The 20,412-nt window shown below is 41.5% G+C and overlaps 1 protein-coding gene across 8 annotated transcripts in view; it reads right to left on the bottom strand.

The window, feature by feature from the left end:
- scrib (scribble planar cell polarity protein) overlaps positions 1-20,412 on the bottom strand; it is a 349,859-nt gene that overhangs the window by 219,083 nt on the left and 110,364 nt on the right. For all 8 annotated transcript variants that reach the window (XM_059971535.1, XM_059971528.1, XM_059971533.1 and 5 more), the window contains exons 7-8: positions 12,951-13,025; positions 32-176 (exon numbers count right to left, since the gene is read on the bottom strand). In XM_059971535.1, coding sequence (XP_059827518.1) covers positions 32-176; positions 12,951-13,025 — 220 coding nt within the window. The remainder of the gene's footprint in view (positions 1-31; positions 177-12,950; positions 13,026-20,412) is intronic.

The raw sequence follows: 20,412 nt of genomic DNA, 5'->3' as shown, positions 1-20,412 counted from the left end.
ACCCCGCATCCCAGCCAAGTATTGTTCTTACCAATGCCATCTGGTACCAACTCCAGGGGGTTCTGAGAGAGGAGCAAGTCTGTCAGGGCCACCAGCCCACTGATCTCATCAGGTAGCTTCTCCAGCTTGTTTTCCGAAACATCAAGGCAGACCAGGCGTTTGAGATTTCCCAATTCCTGGAATAGGCAAATCAGTATAACTCTCACATAACAATCCCCACTCCCCAATCTAACACTAAGCACACAACAATCATAATTTTCACACATCAATGGTCGCTCCCCTCTCTCATACACCAAACCCTGTTGCTCAGTCAGAAGCAGCCCACACAACAACCCAACAATCTCATACAACAATCATAATCTTCACACATTGGCCGCTCCCCTCTCTATCACACCAAACCCTTCTGCCCACTCAGAAGCACCCCACACAACAATCCACACAATCATAACTCTCACACAATAATCTCCACTCTCCACTTAACACAACAAGCTCTTGCTTAAGAGAGAGCTTCGGGGCATTCAGTGTCATTCAGTAGTGATAGGGGACTCAATAGTCAGGGGAACAGACAAGAGATTCTGTGGGTGTGAACAGTATAGTATGTTGCCTTCCAGGTGCCAGGGTCAGGGGCATCTTGGACTGCAAACACATCATTTTGAGGGGGCGCAGGGGAGCAGCCAGCGGTCACGTTAAATACTGGTACCAATGACGTTGGAAGGAAAAGCAGAGGTCCTGAAGAGAGATTTTAGAAAGCTGAAAAGCAGGATCTCCAGGGTAGTAATTTCTGGATTGCTACCTATGCCACGTGCTAGTGAGGGTAGAAACAGGATGATTTGCAAATAAATGCGTGGCTTAGAAGTTGAAGCAAGAGGCAGGGCTTTGGGTTCTTAGATCATTGGGATTTCATCTGGGCGAGGTATGACCTGTTCGAAAGGGACAGATTGAACATGCACCCAAAGGGAAACCAATATTCTCGTGGACAGGTTTGTTAGGGCTGGTGGGGAGGGTTTAAACTAATTTAGCAGAGGAATGGGAATTGGCCTGAACTGACTGAGGAGAGGACAGATGGTAAAAAAGCAAAGATAGTGTGCAGTCAGGCTGTCAGGAAGGGCAGGCAGATGATAAGACAAAATTGAAGCCACAGAGTGAGTATCAGTGCATTAGGGATGCAGAATCAAAAACTGCAGGAAATACAGTACTCAAACTGTTGTATTTCAATGCACGGAGTATAAGAAATAAAGTGGATGATCTTGTTACAGGTTGTCGGGTATGATGTTGTGGCCATCACAGAATTGCAGCTGAAGGAAGATTGTGGTTCAGAGCTGAATGTTCCAAGGTTACACATTCTATCGTAGGCATAGGAAGGTAGCCAGAAGGGATAACATGGCTTTGCTGATAAAGAATGACATCAAATCAATAGAATTTGGAAGATGTTGAATCCTGATAGGTTGAGTTAAGAAACTGCAAAGGTAAAATGACCCTGATGGCGGTTATACAGAGGCCTCCCAACGCTGGAGCACAGATTATCATGGGAAATCGAAAAGGTGTATCAAAAGCTCAATGTTATGATATCCATGGGAGATTTTAACATACAGGTAGATTGAGAAAATAATGGATCTCAAGAGACTCAGTTTATTGAAAGCCTACGAAATGGCATTTTAGAACAACATAATTGAGTCTACTAGGGGACCAGCTATTCTGAATTGGATGTTATGTAATGAACTGGAAGTGACCATGGTAGAGGAACCCAAGGAGTCAGTGATCACAATAAGACTGAGCTCAACTGGAAATTTGGTAGGGAGAAAGTAAAGTCTGACATAGCAGTATTTCCATGGAAGAAAGGAAATTACACTGGTATGAGACAGGAGTTGGCCAACGTAAATTGGAAGGAGATTCTGTCATGGATGACAGCAGAGGAGTGATAACTCGAGTTTCTGGGAAAAATTAGGAAGGTGCAGGATTGATGTATTCCAAAAACAAAGAAATACTTAAATGGCAAAATAGTACATCTGTGGAAGACAAATGAAGTCTAGAAAGCTAATGTAAAAGTGGTAGAGATTGTGGAGGCATTAGTAATGATCTTTCAAAAATCATTAGACTAAGGCATGGATCTGAAGGACTGCAAAACTGCAGATGTCACTCCGCTCTTTAAGAAAGGAGGGAGGCAGCAGAAAGGAAATTATAGAGTCAGCAGGAGACGCTCATGGAGTGAATACCGTTTTGGATTCGCTCCATAACTTTTACTTTTTTTAACCTTTGATCACCCTTATTCAGCTTATTTTTACCTATACCGAAAGTTTCTTTATTCTTTTTTTTTGGATTTACTGCCAAGCGTTTGTTGTGAACTTTTGATGATATGCAAACAGAAATGTCTCTCAGGTCTAAGGGACAGGATCCCGGACGTAATCCGAACGGTAACGGAAAAAAGCAGGCTCCGACACAACAAACACCATTAACTTTTGAATTGTTTATGGAGGTTTTGGATCAAAAATTTGCTGAACTACAACAATTTTTTAAAGAAGATATAAAGGCTTTTCAAGAGTACATGGTTAAGACGGATTTAGTAATTAAACAGCAACAAGCTCTTATTGCGTCTCTGCAAGAAGAAGCTCGGAAGCGAGATTTGACTATTGGAAAACTGCAACAGGATTTAATTTCGACCATTAAGCTGATGGAAGCCCTTAAAGCCAAGAGTGACGATTTTGAGAATCGCTCCAGAAGACAGAACGTACGTATACTTGGTCTTCCAGACGGCATAGAAAAAGATGACCCTTCGAAATATTTTGCTCAACTTTTAAAAGAAGCGTTTCCGACAATTTTCCCGAATAACCCCCCTTTATTGGATCAGGCACATAGAATTCGGGGTCGATCACCGAGTGTTACAGACAAACCTTCGGTGATAATTGTCCGGTTCCATTATGTACATGACAAAGAACAAGTTATAAGAGCAGCTCGTCGACTAGGAATGATTAAAATCAAAGATTTTTCCTTCCGCCTGATCGAAGATTTTAGTTCAGATCTTTTAAAAAGAAGGCTTCTTTTTAAACCGTTGATGGCTGAATGTTATGAGAAAAATCTGAAACCTGCGCTTCTATACCCTGCGAAGCTTCGAATTTCTCCGTCGAATGCTCCACGACAAGTTTTCCTTTCAACTTCAGAAGTGAGAAAATATCTGGAGGAGAACTTCCCTACTGCTACAGACACCAGTCTTTAATAAATGAATGATTCTGATCGTATAAGATGGTTCTCGATCTCTTAAACCAGAATTATAATCTGGTTATTGGTGTAGGTTCATCCTACACTTTATACTCAAGTTAAAGTGTGTTTGCGTCATATTAATTGTTTTGCCTTATACACTTTAATCATTTAACTACATACTTGTCTATTAACTTTGTTCCTTCGAAGGTATATTTTAATTCTTTGAAGGTAAATTTTTCCTTGATTAAGATGGTGGTTTTTTGGAAAAGATTTTTGGTTTTGCTTAAGATGGCATTATGTTTATATTTTTCGTGTTTCTTCCAGACAAGGCATCGCTTATCTCAGCTTAAATATTTTTTGTTTTGTCTGGGCCAGAGCCCGAGTTATAATTGTTTTTAGTGATTATATTTTTATTCTTTTTACAACTAACTATACTTAGAAATATGGTTTTTATTATAGCGATTTTATTTTTAAAGTCGGGGTGATTCTTTTATATATATCCTTTTTATATGGAGTGTTCTTCAGCTGACATGGGGGTAGGATTAGTCTTACTTTTTCTCTTTTTAAGTCATATTTTGGCTTTTTCATTTTTTCTCGGGGGGTGGGGGGATGGTCTGTTTTCTAATTCTATTTTTTTTGTACCAGTTTGTGTTAGTTTTTTTTATTCGGGCTGTTTTTGAACTTCAAATATGTCTGTGTTGTCGTCACTTCCGGGTCTTCTCACTACTTTTGTTCCTCTTCCGGGTGCATGAGTTTATAAGTTGGTTAACCCTTTCTATACCAAAGGGTTGATTATAGAATTATGGCTCAGACCATTAATTTTGTGTCTTGGAATACTAATGGTTTAAATCATCCAATTAAACGAAAGAAGATTTTCAAAGTATTCCAAAGACTTAATGCTCATATCATTTTTGTACAAGAAACTCATGTGAGGAGGGAGGACAAATTTCGTTTTTTTAGATTTTGGCGGGGTCAACAGTATCATGCAAATTCGAATGCTAAAGTAAAAGGAGTTTCAATTTTTATTGACTCCTCTATTTCATTTGTTCAACATGATATTTTTTTGGATCCGAATGGCAGATTTTTGTTAATTACGGGTTTACTTTGTAATAAAAAGGTTGCTTTGGTTAATGTTTATGCTCCAAATGTGGATTGTCCTGACTTTTTTAAGTCTTTATTTACTTCTTTACCCAATCTAAACGAATATAAGTTAATAATGGGTGGTGACTTTAATTGTTGTTTAAATCCTCTGATGGATAAATCTTTATCTATTCAGACTTTACCTAATAAGTCGGCCACTTGTATTAACTCTTTTTTGACTGACAATGGAGTTTTTGATATTTGGAGATTCCGGTATCCTAATGACAAAGAGTTTTCTTTTTTCTCACATGTTTATCACTCTTATTCAAGAATTGATTATTTTTTTGTAGACTCTTGTTTTATTCCATTGGTAATCGGTTGTAACTATGATATTATAGCTATCTCTGATCATGCTCCGTTATTACTTTCTATGAAATTTACGGATACAGCTTTTAATGCTAGACAATGGCGATTTGACTCTACCTTGTTGCAAGACTCTGACTTTATTAAATTTATGGAGGAGCAGATCGACTTCTTCTTCTCAACTAATTCTACAGATGATATTTCCTGCGGAACACTTTGGGACACTTTTAAAGCTTATATACGTGGACAGATTATTTCTTATTCTGTTGGTTTCAGCAAACGTATCAAGATGGAAACTCTTTTATTGGTTGATAAAATTAAAGAGATTGATAAGAAATATTCGATTGCTCCTCGTAAGGAGCTTTACAAACAAAGGGTTGAACTTCAAATGGAACATAGTTTATTACTTACATCCTCGACTGAAAATCAATTAATGAAAACTAAATCTGATTTTTATATACATAGTGATAAATCTGGTAAACTGTTAGCTAGTCAATTGAAGAATGCTCTGGTTAAACGTCAAATCACTAAGATTGGTCAGCAGAATGGGAATTTGACAGTTAATCATGATGAGATAAATAAGGCATTTCAAGATTTCTATACCTCCCTGTATCAATCTGAATTTCCTCAAGATTATAATACCATGTCTGATTTTCTTGGGAAATTAAATTTTCCAAGGTTATCATCTGATGATCTTTTGATATTGGATACTCCTATTACGGATGTAGAAATTAAAGGGGCTATTTCCTCAATGAATTCTGGGAAAGCACCGGGTCCAGATGGTTATACAGTTGAATTTTTTAAATTTTTTTCCGCTACTCTTTCCCCTTGGTTAGGTAAGGTTTTTGAGGAGGCCATTAGATTAGGGAATTTGCCACAATCTTTTTATAGAGCTTCCATTTCTCTAATATTGAAGAAAGATAAAGACCCTACTAATTGTGCTTCTTATAGACCTATATCTTTATTGAATGTAGACTCCAAGATTTTTTCTAAGTTACTGGCATCTGGATTGGAGAAGGTATTACCCAAAATTATTTCAGATGATCAAACTGGCTTTATTAAAAATCGTTACTCTTTTTTTAACATTAGGAGATTGTTGAATATTGTTTATACTCCCTCACATGATACTTCAGAATGTGCGATTTCATTAGATGCGGAGAAAGCATTTGACAGAGTTGAATGGCCTTACTTATTTAATGTGTTGGAGAAGTTTAACTTTAGTCCGATATTTATATCATGGATTAAATTGATTTATCATACTCCAGTAGCCTCAGTGGTTACCAATAATCAAAGATCTCCCTTTTTTCGCCTATTTCGGGGCACTAGACAGGGATGTCCTCTTAGTCCATTACTATTTAACATTGCCTTAGAACCTTTGGCAATTGCCATCAGACAATCACAGGATATTTTGGGTATTAATCGTGGGACAGATATTCATAAGTTATCTTTGTATGCAGATGATTTATTACTATTCATTTCTAACCCGGAGAAATCCATTCCAGCAGTTTTATCATTATTAGCTCAATTTAGTGAGTTTTCTGGGTATAAGTTAAATCTTAATAAAAGTGAATTGTTTCCATTAAATAAACGGGTCCCAATTTATGGAAATTTACCCTTTAAATTAGTTAATGACTCTTTTACTTATTTAGGGATCAAAATCACAAAGAACCATAAAGATTTATTTGGATTTAATTTTTTACCCTTAATTGATCAGATTAAAGGTTTGTTTACTAAGTGGTGACCTTTGTCTCTATCTCTAATAGGTAGGATTAATGCTATTAAGATGGTTATTTTACCTAAGTTTTTATATATTTTTCAAGCGATACCAATTTTTATCCCGAAATCTTTTTTTACTAATGTTGACTCTAAAATTTCTTCATATATATGGCAGTATAAAAATCCCAGGTTAGGTAAAACATATTTACAGAAGACAAAAAAGGAAGGCGGGTTAGCATTACCTAATTTCAGATTTTACTATTGGGCAGTTAATATTAGATATTTGTTATGCTGGTTGAAAGATGGGGGTGGATCTTTTGGCCCTTGTTGGGTGAGTTTAGAAACTAAATCGGTATCAGCTTATGCTTTGGGTTCTATTTTAGGGACTTCTCTCCCTTTTGCTCTTTCTAAATTGCCGAAACGAATTGACAACCCGATAGTTAAACATACATTGCGTATATGGTTTCAATTTCGGAGATTTTTTGGGTTGACTCAATTCGTTTTAAATAGTCCTATTGTATCTAATTGTTTTTTTCACCCTTCCATTATAGATCAAGCTTATTCAGCTTGGAAAACTAAGGGATTACTAAGATTTTCTGATTTATTTTTAGATAATTGTTTCATGTCTTTTGAACAATTATCCAACAAATATAACTTGCCGAGATTTCATTTTTTTAGATATTTACAGATTAGACATTTTTTAAGTTCTGTACTCTCTACGTTTCCAAATTTTGTGCCTTCAGATACTTTGGAGAGTTTATTTGAATTAGACCCTTTTCAAAAAGGGCTTATTTCAAAACATTATAATATAATTATGAAGATACGTTCAGAGCCCCTTTATAAGACTAAACAGGATTGGGAAAGAGAGCTTAGTTTTAGTATTTCTAGTGAGAATTGGGATAGAATTCTTCAATTAGTTAATACATCATCGTTATGTGCCAAACATTCACTAATACAATTTAAGGTTGTACATAGGGCCCATATGTCCAAGGATAAATTAGCTCATTTTTACTCTCATATAAGTCCTATTTGTGATAGATGTCATTCTGAAATTGCATCTTTAACTCACATGTTTTGGTCGTGTTCATTTTTGGAGAAATATTGGAAAGATATTTTTGATATTATTTCTGCGGTTTTGAATATTGATTTACAACCTCATCCTATTACCGCAATTTTTGGTTTACCAATGTTAGATTCACTGCATTTATCTTCTTCAGCCCGTCGAATGATTGCATTTCTAACTCTGATGGCTAGAAGATCTATATTGTTGAATTGGAAAGAAATTGATCCTCCCACTGTATTTAATTGGTTCTCTCAAACTATGTTATGTTTAAATTTAGAAAAAATTAGAAGTGGTACTTTTGAGACTTCTATTAAATTTGAAAAGTTATGGAGACCATTTATTCAACATTTTCATATGATGTAATATGACCCTGTGCCAAGTACATTTGATTTCCCAGCTTTTAGCTTATGTATTTTGAGAGGACCAGAAGTGACGGCATTGATGAATACTTATTTTTGTGAGATATTATAAACAGCCCACTTTTTTTTTCCTTCTCTTTTGTTTGTTTTTTTTTCTTTTATATTACTTATTAGTTACAGTTATTAGATTAGATTAGTTAGTTTTGCATTATATAAATTTTTTTTGTTTTTTTTTCTTTCTTTTTTGTTTTTTTATATTATACATTATGAAATATTTAGATTTACTATTTCCATACATATATCTTATGGCTTATCTCTTGGTAAACTCATTTATATTGTAACTATTATGTATGTTTTTTTTTCATATGTAATGGAATGTGTATGTTGGTAATTTCTTTATCAATATATCATCTGTATTCTGTCCATATTACTAATATTAATAAAAAGATTTAGAAAGAAAGAAAAGGAAATTATAGGCCAGTTAGCCTGACCTCAGGGCTTGTGAAGACATTGGGGTCAATTGTTAAGGATGAGGTTATGAATACTTGATAATACAAGACAGGATAGGATAGCATGGTTTCCTTAAGGGAAAATCAAACCAGTTGGAATTCTTTGAGGAGATTACGAGTAGGAGAGATAAAAGAGATGCAGTGGATATTTTATATTTGGATTTTCAGAAGGTCTTTGACAAAGTGCCACGCATGAGGCTGCTTACCAAGATTAGAGCAAAAGGTTAGTACAGGAAAGTTACCAGCATGGTTAGAGCATTAGCTGATTCACAGGAGGCAGCAGGTGGGAATAAAAAGATCCTTTCCTGGTTGGGTGCCAGAGAATAGTAGTGTTCCGCAGGGGTCAGTGTTAGGACTGCTTCTTCTTATTCTGTATATCAATGATTTAGGTGATGGAATAGATGGCTTTGTTGCCAAGTTTGCAGATGATGTGAAGATTGGTGCAGGTCCGACTTAGACAGATTAGGAGAAGGGGTAAGAAAGTGGCAAATGAAGTACAATGTTGGATAATGCATAGTCATGCACTTTGATAGTAGAAATAAATGTGCAAACTATTTTCTAAATGGGAAGAAAATCCAAAAATCTGAGATGCAAAGGGACTTGGGAGTCATTATGCAGAACACCTTTGTGCAGATTTCCCAAGGTGGGGGTGTCGAGAACATCCTCAGGATAGAGGGGAGTCCGTTTAAAAGAACGGTACAGAGAAATTTCTTCAGCCAGAGGGCAGTGAATTTGTGGAATTTGTTACCACAGGCAGCTGTGGAGGCCAGGGTCACTGGGTGTACTTAAGACAATGATTGGTTCTTGATTGGACACGGCATCAAAGGTTGTGTACTGAAAGCTGGTAAAAGGAAAAAATGGTCAGCCGTGAATGAATGGCAGAGCAGACTCACTGGGCCAAGTAACCTAATTCTGCTCCTCTTTCTTCTGGTCGACAATCTCAATGCACCACTCAAAATATAATCTCCATGCCCACCCTCAACAAAACAATCCCCACCTTCCTCTCACAGAAAACAATCCAATCCCCTCTCATCACAACAATCTCTACTTCCCACTCTCAGAAAACAATTCAACTGACTCTCACACACAATCCCCACTCCCCTCCCTCACGCAACAATCCCTACTCTCCTCTCTCACACCATCTCCAATCCCCACTCCCCTCCCTCACACGACAATCCCCTCCATCACACAACAAGCCCTACTCCCCCCTCACAATCTCCACTCCCATCTCACACAATGCCCACTATCCTCTCTCACACAATCCCCACTCCCCTCCCTCACACAACAATCCCCACTCACCTCCCTCACACAACAATCTCCATTCCCCTCCCTCACACACAATCCCCACTCCCCTCTCTCACATATCAACACACACTCTGTGCTTTCGCTCTACAACCCAGAACTGTAAACATCTGTTCCTTACAAACAGCCCATAGTTCTGGGGCACACTTGTCTGCTAACTTTTGGCTGTAGTTACACTGGGATACATCCACTCCCAGCTCACTAGGACTGAGCATTCTCCAGTGAAAGATTCTTTCTTTGGGATGTCCCTCCTTTTTTTGATGAGCAACCATTTATGTTATTATCTTGTAAATGTTCTACTATGTACATTTGGAGCACATGACCCACCTCACTCTGGTTACGTTACTGAAATATTTCCTACCTTGCTAAACAGGAAACACTTTGCTCTGAAAATTTGCCATTACCAAAAAGAAAGTTCTTGGGAAACTGAAAGGTCTGAAGGTAGATAAATCACCAACACCAGATGATAGATACCCCAGGGTTCTGAAAGAGGTAATAGAAGAATTCTGGAGGCATTGGTCATGATCTTTCAAGAATCACAAGATTCTGAAATGGTTCCAGAACACTGGAAAATTCCAAATGTCACTCCACTCTTCAAGAAGGGAAAGGGGCAGAAGAAAGGAAATGTTAGGCCAGTTAGTTTGACCTTAGTGGTTGGGAAGATGCTGGAGTCGATTGTTAAGGATGTGGTTTCGGGCTACTTGGAGGCACATGATGAAATAGGCCGTAGTCAGCATGGCTTGCTCAAGGGAAAACTTTACCTGACAAATCTGTTGGAATTCTTTGAAGAAATAACAAACAGGATAGACAAAGGAAGATCAGTTGATATTGTGGTACTTGCATTTTCAGAAGGCCTTTGACAAGGTGCCACAAATGAGGCTGTTTATGAGCCCATGGAAAAAGTGGGAATAAAGGGAGCCTTTTCTGGTTGGCTGCTGAGGACTACTGGTGTTCCACAGGGGGCTGTGTTGGGACCTTTTTAGTTATACTGTATGTCAATTACTTGGAAGATGGAATTGATTACTTCGTTGCAAAGTTTATGGATTATACAAAGATAGATGGAGGGGCAAGTCGTTTTGAGGAAGTACAGAGGCTACATACAGATGGACTTAGATTAGGAGAATGGGAAAAGAAGTGGCAGCTTGAATACTGTGCCAGGAAGTGTATGCTCAAGCACTTTACTAGAAGGGGAAAATAAAAGGGTAGACTATTTTCTAAATGGACAGAAAAGTTTTAAAAATCTGAGGTGCAGAGAGACTTGGGAATCCTTGTGCAGAATTCCATAAACATTAATTTGTAAGTTGACTCTGTGGTAAGGAAGGCAAATGCAATGTTAACATTTACTTCAAGAGGACTAGAATAGAAAAGTAATGTTGAGGCTTTATAAAGCATCGTCAAAGCCTCATATCAAGTATCATGAGCAGTTCTTGGAAAGGATGCGCTGAAACTGACGAGGGTTCAAAGGAGGTTCACGAACACGATTGAACAGCTTGTCATATATTGAAAAGATTGAACAGCTTGTCATATAAAGGATGTTTGATGGCTCTGGGCCTGTATTCACTTGAGTTCAGAAGAATGAGGGGTAACCTCATTGAAACTATTTAATGTTGAACGGTTTTGACAGAGTGGATGTGAAGAGGATGTTTCCTGTGGTGGTCAAGTCTAGAACCAGAGGACGCAACCTCAGAACAGAGGGGTATCCTTTCAGAATGGAGGTGAGGAGGAATTTCTTTAGCCAGAGAGTAGTGAATTTGTGAAATTTGTTGGCACAGTAGCTGTTGAGGCCAATTCTTTATGAATATTAAAGCCAGAGGTTGATAGATTCGTCATTGGTCAAGGCATGAAGGGATACAGGGAGAAGGCAGGAGATTGGGGCTGAGAGGAAAAATGGATCTGCGATGATGAAATGTTGGAGCAGACTCGATGGACCAAATGGCCTTATTCTGCTCCTATACCTAAAGGTCTTTTGAAAATTATCCTGATCAAGTTTCAGAAACCCAATGGCCTCTCTGTCCTTACATCTATTCCTACCCCAGTTTATATTGTGAGAAATACAGACCCCATTGGGACCCACCCTGTCAGTCTTTCCATTTCCCTCAGTTGTGGCTCTCCTATCCCCCCATTTCTGGGATACATCCAGCGTGAGATCGATTGGCTGGTTCACAACAACAACCTTGTACTCAATGTCAGTAAGACAAGGGAATTGATTGTGGACGTCACAAAGGGGAAACCAAGGAAACACACATCAGTCCTCATCGAGGGATCGGAAGTTGAAAGGGTGAGCAGTTTCAAGTTCCTGGCTGTCAACATTTCTGAAGATCTATCCTGGACCCAACATATTGACATGATAACAAAGAAGCACAACAGCGGCACCTTTTCATTAGGAGTTTAAGGAGATTTAGTATGTCAATGAAGACGCTCCCAAATTTCAACAGATATACATGGAATGCATTCTAACTGGTTGTATCAGCAGGATTAGAAAAAGCTATAGAAAGTTGTGAACTCAGTCAGCTCCATCAAGAGTTCTCAGCTCCCCAGTATCCAAGACACCTTCGAAAAGTAATGCCTCAAAATGAAGGCATCCATCATTAAAGTTCCAATCAATCAGGACATGTCCTCTTCTCAGTGCTATCATCATGGAGGTACAGAGCCTGAAGAAACACACTCAGCATTTCAGTAATGGCTTCTTCTCCACTGCCATCAGATTTCTGAATGGCCAATGAATCCATGAACACTATCACACATTTTTTTGCTGTATTTTTGCACTACTTATTTAATTAATTTTAATATATACTCTTTATTGTAATTTATAGCTATTTATTATTATATATTGCAATGTATAGCTGCTGCAAAACAATATATTCCATGACATATGCCACTGATATTAAACCTGATTTGGTCTCGAATTCTGACATTGTGTCCGTCTCAGCCTTTGCTTGGGAATAAACTGGGAATAAGCCAGCTAGGGATCAGTGTACCAACACACCAGACTCTCAGAGTGAATGTACTGAAACAACCCTCTAACAGCCAACTTTTCTCATCCCTTCTGCGACTCTGAAGTGACTCTGCGTGGAGACCCTCAGTGCAGCTGCAACCTGACAGCATCATGGTGAGCGTGATGTTTGTTACAGTGCCAGCAACGTGGGTTCAATTCCCAACAATGTCTGCCCATTCTCCCCCTGACCGGCTGGGTGCTCCGGTTTCTTCCCCCGTTCCAGCAATGTACAGATTAATTGGTGACATGGGTGCAATTGGACGGCACGAGTTGCTTGGATGGGAAGGGCCTGCTACTGTGCCTCTACGTAAAAATCAACACAAATCACCCTCAACCCCAAGAGATGCGTTTCCACTCTGTGTCCTTACCGGAGGCAGTGCAGTAAGCTGATTCCTGTCCAGCCACAGTTCCCGAAGGTTTGGCAGAGCTCCCAAAGTATCCGGCTGTTAAACAATGACAACATTGTCATGCTCACATAGTGAACTCATAACACAACTCCCTCTAATGAAGTACTCGCTGCTGCCGATCTTTTAAATAACACGAAGATCAATCTAACTCTCCCTCACTACATAACCCTTCATTTTTCTTTTATTCATGTGCCTATCTAAGAGATTCTTAAATGTAGCCAACCGCTGAGGGCACATTCCACACACTCACCACAGTATGAAACAGAATCTACCCTCTGACGTCAACCCCCTACACTTTCCTCTAATCACCTTAAAAATGAGCTCTCTCATGTTAGAAGATCAAATACCAGCAAATCAGAAAGGTTTGACAAAGGCTCTTCAACCTTCCATCTGAGACACTGTCTGTTCCTGTTTCCACACCCCACCTGGCCTGCTGTGTTTCACTGATTTATGCACCTGCCTCTGGGGGAAAAGAGGCAGTGGGTCTGTGGCCTTCTCACCTGACACAGAGGAAATCAAGGATAAACGGGTTCATTAAGGCTGCTTCTGTGGGACAGGGGCAGTGTATCTGTGGCCTTACAACCTGATGTAGAGACATAGGAGTAGAATTAGGCCATTCAGCCCATCGAATCTGCTCCACCATTTCATCATGGCTGATCCCTGATCCTACTCCACCCTAAATACCTGCCCTCTCATCATATCCCTTGATGCCCCAACCAATCAGGAATCTATCAACTTACACATTGAATACACCCATTCACGGCCTCCACCACAGTCTGTGGCAGAGCATTCCATAGGTTCACTACTCTTTGGGTAAAAAAGAAATTCCTCCTGACTTCTGTCCTAAAAGGTCACCCCTCAATTTTAAGGCTGTGCCCTCTATTTCTGGATATCCCCACCACAGGAAACATCTTCTCTACATCCACCTCATCTAGACCTTGCAATATTCAGAAGGTTTCAATGGTATCTCCGCACATTTTTCTAAATTCCAGTGAGAACGGGCCCATAGCTGCCAAACGCTCCTCGTTTGTTAACCCTTTCATTCCCGGAATCATCCTCATAAATTTCCTCTGGACTCTCTCCAATGACAATACATCCTTTCTGAGATACGGGGCCCAAAACTATTGAGATACTCCAATTGCAGCCTGACTAGAGTCTTATAAAACACCAACATTGTCTCCTTGTGCTTATATTCTATTCCCCTTGAAATAAATGCCAATGTTGCAACAGCCTTCTTTACCACAGATTCAACCTGTGAATTAACCTTCTGGGAGGCTTGTACGAGGACTCTTAAGTCCCTTTGCACCTCTGATGTTTAAATTTTCTCCCCATTTAGATAATAGTCCCCACTATTGTTCCTTTTACCAAAATGCATTATCACACAATTCCCAAAACTGTATTCCATCTGCCACTTTTTTGTCCATTCTTCCAATTTGTCTAAGTCCTTCTTCAATCACATTGCTTCCTTGGGACTACCTACCCCTCCACCTATCTTTGTGCATCCGCAAACTTTGCCACAAAGCCATCAATTCCATTATCCAAATCAATGACAAACAATGTGAAAAGTAGTGGTCCCAATACAGACCCCCGAAGAACTCCACTATTTACCAGAAAAGGCCCCTTTATTTCCACTCACTGCCTTGCTGCCTGTCGACCATTCCAGCTTTCCGTGCACATTGCTTGGATTTCCAGTATATGAAGATCTCTTGTGTTTGTCATTACAGCTGGTTGGGGGACCAGCGGTAGAGTGACTGTGGCCTTACAATCCAAGCTAAGGGAATCGAGGGTAAACAGGTTCAATATGGCTGTTGCTGGGGGTCGAGAGGTAGTGTGCCTGTGGACTTATGATCTGATGCAGAGGGAAAGGAGGGAAAGGGGTTCATTACAGCTGGTTTGTGAGACAAAAGGCAGTATGTCTGGGGCCTCATAACCTGATGCAGAGTGAGCGAGAGAAAAAGGACCTGTATGGCCCTCACCAAGCTCCAATACAAACTTGGCTCTGCAGCTGCTCTGCTAACATCCACAGGACTCAGCTGTAGGAAGGCCACCTTTCTGAACCAAAATACGTCTAGGGTCGGTATGATTTGGGTCCAATTCAACAGGAAAGAAGGAATGCTTCCATTGACGGAACCACGATTTGATTGAATGCTGTGTAAACACTGCCCATACATAATTATCCGTTGGGAAATAATATAATTCGCACTGATTCGGAACAAGAAGGCAGCGGGAGAGCACCAAAAGATTTCAAGCAGGAAGACATTTTGAGTTCTCGGGGGGAGAGGCCAGACTGCGCAGGCGTGTGAGGTCAGCCAGTTGAGCGCGAACGGTTTAAAAAGAAGGCAACCATATCCAGTGGGCAGCGTTCGAAGCAGGCAGCGGAGTGAGAGGCAGCAGAGTGAAAGGGCTTCGGCAGTAACGGGACAAGGCAAGGCCTTGTTTGCGAAAGGAAATAGTATGTGTCTGAGACCAGTTTTCTGTGTTCGGTGTCAGATGTGGGAGGTCTTGGGAGTCTCCTGGTGTCTCGGATGGCCACACCTGCACCCGATGCATCGAGATGCAACTCCTAAGGGACCACATTAAGGAACTGGAGATGCAGCCCGATAACCTTCACCTGGTCAGGGAGTCTGAGTAGGTGATAGAGAGCAGTTACAGGCAGGTGGTCACTCCGAGGCTACAGGGGACAAAGAAATGGGTCACAGTTAGGAGAGAGAAGGGGAAGTCAGGTACCAGAGAGTACCCCTGTGGCTGTACCCCTTGACAATAAGTACTCCTGTTTGAGTACTGTTGGGGGGACAGCCTACCTGGGGGAAGCAACAGTGGCCACGCCTCTGACACAGAGTCTGGCCCTCTGGCTCAGAAGGGTAGGAAAAGGAAGGGGAAGGCAGCAGTGATAGGGGACTCTATAGTCAGGGGGTCAGACAGGCGATTGTGTGGATATAGGAAAGAGACTCGGATGGTAGTTTGCCTCTCAGGTGCCAGGATCCGGAATGTATCTGATCACGTCCAAGACACCCTGCAGTGGAAGGGAGAACAGCCAGAGGTCGAGGTACATATTGGTACCAATGACATAGATAGGAAAAGGGAAGAGGTCCTGAAAGAAGACTACAGGGAGTTAGGAAGGAAGTTCAAAAGCAGGACCTCAAAGGTAGTAATCTCGGGATTACTGCCTATGCCACGCGACAGTGAGAATAGGAATAGAATGAGGTAGAGGATAAATGCGTGGCTGAGGGAATGGAGCAGGGGGCAGAGAATGCACATTTCTGCATCATTAGGACCTCTTTTGGGGTGGGTGTGACCTGTACAAAAAGGACGGGTTGCACTTGAATCCCAGGGGGACCAATATCCTGGTAGGCAGATTTAATAGAACTGTTGGGGGAGGGTTTAAACTAGTTTGGCAGGAGGGTGGGAATCAGAATGTGAGTGCAGAGATTAAGGGAGAAGAACAAAGGCATGATGCTAAGAGTTCTGAGTTGATGAGGAAGGACAGGCAGGGGACAAAACATAATTGTAGCCAGTTAAAGGGGTTGAAATCTGTCTATTTCAATGCTACGAGTATTAGGAACAAGGAGGATGAACTTAGAGCATGGATTAGTATGTGGAACTACGATGTTGTGGCGATTACTGAAACTTGATTGGAGGAAGGGCAGGATTGGATGATGCAGGTCCCATGGTTCAGGTATTTTAAAAGGAATAGGATGGGAGGTAGAAAAGGGCGGGGAGTGGCATTGCTGGTCAGGGATAGTACCACGGCTATAGAAAGGGAGGACACTGCAGAAGGAGTGTCCACTGAGTTGGTCTGGGTGGAAGTCAGAAATAGGAAGGGATCAATCACTGTGCTGGGAGTAGTCTATAGGCCCCCAAATAGCCCTCAGGACACCAAGGAGCGGATAAGTAGGCAGACTTTAGAATGGTGCACAAGATACAGGGTAGTAGTTACGGGTGATTTCAACTTCCCTAATATTGACTGGCACCTCCTGAGTGCAAGGGGGATAGATGGGGCTGAATTTGTCAGGTGTGTTCAAGAAGGATTCCTGACACAGTATGTGGACCGGCCGACAAGAGGAGAGGCTATACTGGATCTAGTTCTGGGAAATGAACCTGGTCAGGTGACAGACCTGTTGGTGGGGGAGCATTTTGGTGAGAGTGACCACAACTCCCTTAGCTTCAGCATACCTATGGAAAGGGCTAAAATCAGATGAAATAGTGAAGTGCATAACTGGGGAAGGGCTAACGATGAAGGGATGAGGCAGGAACTAGCGAGAGTAAATTGGAAACAGATGTTCAAAGGGGAAAGTACAGAAGTTTAGGGACCACTTGAGTTGGGTTTCGGATAGGTTTCTCCCACTGAGACAAGGGAAAAATGGCAGGAAAGGGAAACCGTGGCTGACGAAACACGTGAGGCAACTCGTCAAGAGGAAAAAGGATGCAGCTGTTAGATATAAGAAGCAGGAAGAAGGAGGGGCTCATGAGAAATATAGGGTAGCCAGGAAGGAGCTAAAGAAACGACTTAGGAGAGCTCAAAGGGGCTATGAAAGGCCTTGGCATGTCGGATTAAGGAGAACCCCAAGGCGTTCTATGCGTACTTGAACAATAGGAGGATGACGAGAACGAAGGTGGGACCACTAACGGATAAAGAGCGCAACATGTGCCTGGAGGCAGAGGAGGTTGGGGAGGTCCTAAATGAATATTTTGCATCAGTATTCATAAGTGAAAAGGATCTTGATCAGGGTGAGGTCGAAGTAGAGCAGGCCTGTGTGCTGGACAATATGGAGATTATTGAAGAAGTGCTGCTGGAGATTGATAAATCCTTAGGGCCGGATATGATACACCCCAGGTTGTTGTGGGAATTGAAAGAAGAGATCGCTGGAACATTAGCTGTGATCTTTGAATCCTCTTTGGCTACAGGGGAAATGCCAGGGGACTGGAGAATAGCAAATGTAGTTCCCTTGTTTAAAAAAGGTATTAGGCAGAAAATTGGGAACCATAAACCAGTGAGTCTTATGTTGGTGGTCTGCAAACTACTGGAAAGTATTCTTAAGGATAAGATCTACGAGCATTTGGAGAAGTACAGTGTACTCATGGATAGTCAGTGGTGGATAATTTACCCACAACTGACGTCAAACTGACAGGTATATAATTGCGAGGTTTACTCTTAGAACCCTTTTTAAAACAATGGAACCACATGAGCAAGACACGAATCCTCCGTACCATCCCTGTTTCTAATGATATTTGGAATATTTCTGTCAGAGCCCCTGCTATTTCTACACTAACTTCCTTCAAGGCCCTAGCGAATATCCTGTCAGGACCAGAGATTTATCCACTTTTATATTCCTTAAAAGTGCCAGTACTTCCTCCTCTTTAATCGTCATAGTTTCGATAACTTCCTTACTTGTTTCCCTTACCTTACACAATTCAGTATCAATCTCCTCAGTAAATACCGAAGAAAAGAAATTGTTCAAAATCTCCCCCATCTCTTTCACTCATCCACTCTGATTCTCTAAGGGACCAATTTCATCCCTCACTATCCTTTTGCTATTAATATAACTGCAGAAACCATTTGGATTTATTTTCACCTTACTTGCCAAAGCAACCTCACATCTTCTTTTAGCTTTTCTAATCTCTTTCTTAAGATTCTTTTTACATTCTTTATATTCTTCAAGCACCTCATTTACCCCATGCTGCCTATATTTATTGTAGATATCTCTCTTTTTCCTAACCAAGTTTCCAATATCCCTTGAAAACCATGGCTCTCTCAAACTCTTAACATTTCCTTTCAACTTAAAGGAGTCCGTGGAAGCAGAGTCCTGGGCTTTGGCTAAGTGGGCTTCGGCGTAAGGGGACTTCGGTAAGCTTGTGTGATTGCTCGCTGAGGGGAAGAAGGTAAGGTCGCTAGGTGCTTTTTAGACTTATTCTATTAATCCAGTTCAGGTATGGGGGAGTCAGTCAGAGCAGTGGTGTGCTCCGTATGCACTATGTGGGAGGTCAGGGTCAACACAGTTGTCCCTGATGACCACACCTGCAAAAGGTGCGTCCAGTTGCAGCTCCTATCAGACCGAGTTAGGGAGTTGGAGCTGGAGCTGGATGAACTACGGATCATTCGGGAGGTGGAGGCAGAGATAGATAGGAGTTATCAGGAGGTAGTCACACCAAAAAACCAAGAAGTAGGCAGATGGGTGACGGTCCAGAGAGGCAGGGGGAGCAGGCAGAGAGAGCAGAGCACCCCTGCGGCCATTCCCATTAACAATAAGTATACCGTACTGGATACTGTTGATGGGGATGACCTACCAGGAATGAGTTGTAGTGGTCCTGCCTCTGGCACAGAGGTTGAACCCTCAACTAGAAAGGGGAGGAGGGAAGAGAAGAGAGCGATAGTTTTAGGGGACTCTATAGTTAGGGGGGCAGATAGGAGATTTTGTGGGGCAGATCGGGAGTCTCGGATGGTATGTTGCCTCCCTGGTGCCAGGGTCCGGGACATCTCAGATCGGGGGGAAGGCTATTCTTGAGAGTGAGGGCATGAACCCAGATGTAGTGGTCCATGTAGGGACCAATGATGTAGGTAAGGTGACTGAGGGGGTCCTGCTTAGAGAGTTCAGGGAGTTAGGAGTGAAGCTGAAAGGCAGGACCTCCAGGGTGACAATCTCGGGATTGCTACCTGTGCCACGTGCGAGTGAGGCGAAGAATAGAATGATTATGCACATTAATACGAGGCTGAGAGCATGGTGCAGGAAGGAAGGGTTCAGGTTTTTGGATAATTGGTCTTTGTTCCAGGGACATTGGGATCTGTTTCAAAGGGATGGTCTACATCTGAACCGGAGGGGTACTAACATTCTTGCAGGAGTATTTGCCAGTGCTGCTCGGGGGGAGTTAAACCAGATGTGCAGGGGGCAGGGATCCAGATCCAGAGGGTTGGTCAGAAGGTGCATGGGGTTAAATGTGTAGAAGGTTTGGGTGATCTTGAGAAGGTCATCAAAATTCAGGGTGCAATTTGCCCGATGGAAGTTCAAGGAGCTGGGTTAGGTAGACAGTGTTTTAAGCAAAGAGAGGAGGAATGGGCTAAGAATTCTATACTTGAATGCGCGTAGTGTCAGAAATAAGACAGATGAGCTTGAAACTCAGATGAAAATGGGGGAACTACGATATTGTTGGGATAACGGAGACATGGCTGCAAGGGGATCAGGCCTGGGAATTGAGTGTACCAGGGTATACGTGCTATCGTAGCGACAGAAATATGGGAAGAGGGGGTGGGGTGGCCCTGTTGGTGAGGAATGAGATTCAGTCCTTAGCAAGAGGTGACTTGGGAACAGGGGAAGTAGAGTCTGTGTGGATTGAGCTGAGGAACAGTAAGGGTAAAAAGACCCTAATGGGTGTTGTGTACAGGCCCCCAAACAGTAGCATGGATATTGGGTACAAGTTGATTAGGGAG

This window comes from Hypanus sabinus, chromosome 6, assembly GCF_030144855.1.
Source record: "Hypanus sabinus isolate sHypSab1 chromosome 6, sHypSab1.hap1, whole genome shotgun sequence".
Taxonomy (NCBI): Eukaryota; Metazoa; Chordata; class Chondrichthyes; order Myliobatiformes; family Dasyatidae; genus Hypanus; species Hypanus sabinus.
Note: the sequence above shows the minus strand (reverse complement) of the source record. Positions and strands in the feature narration are given on the sequence as shown.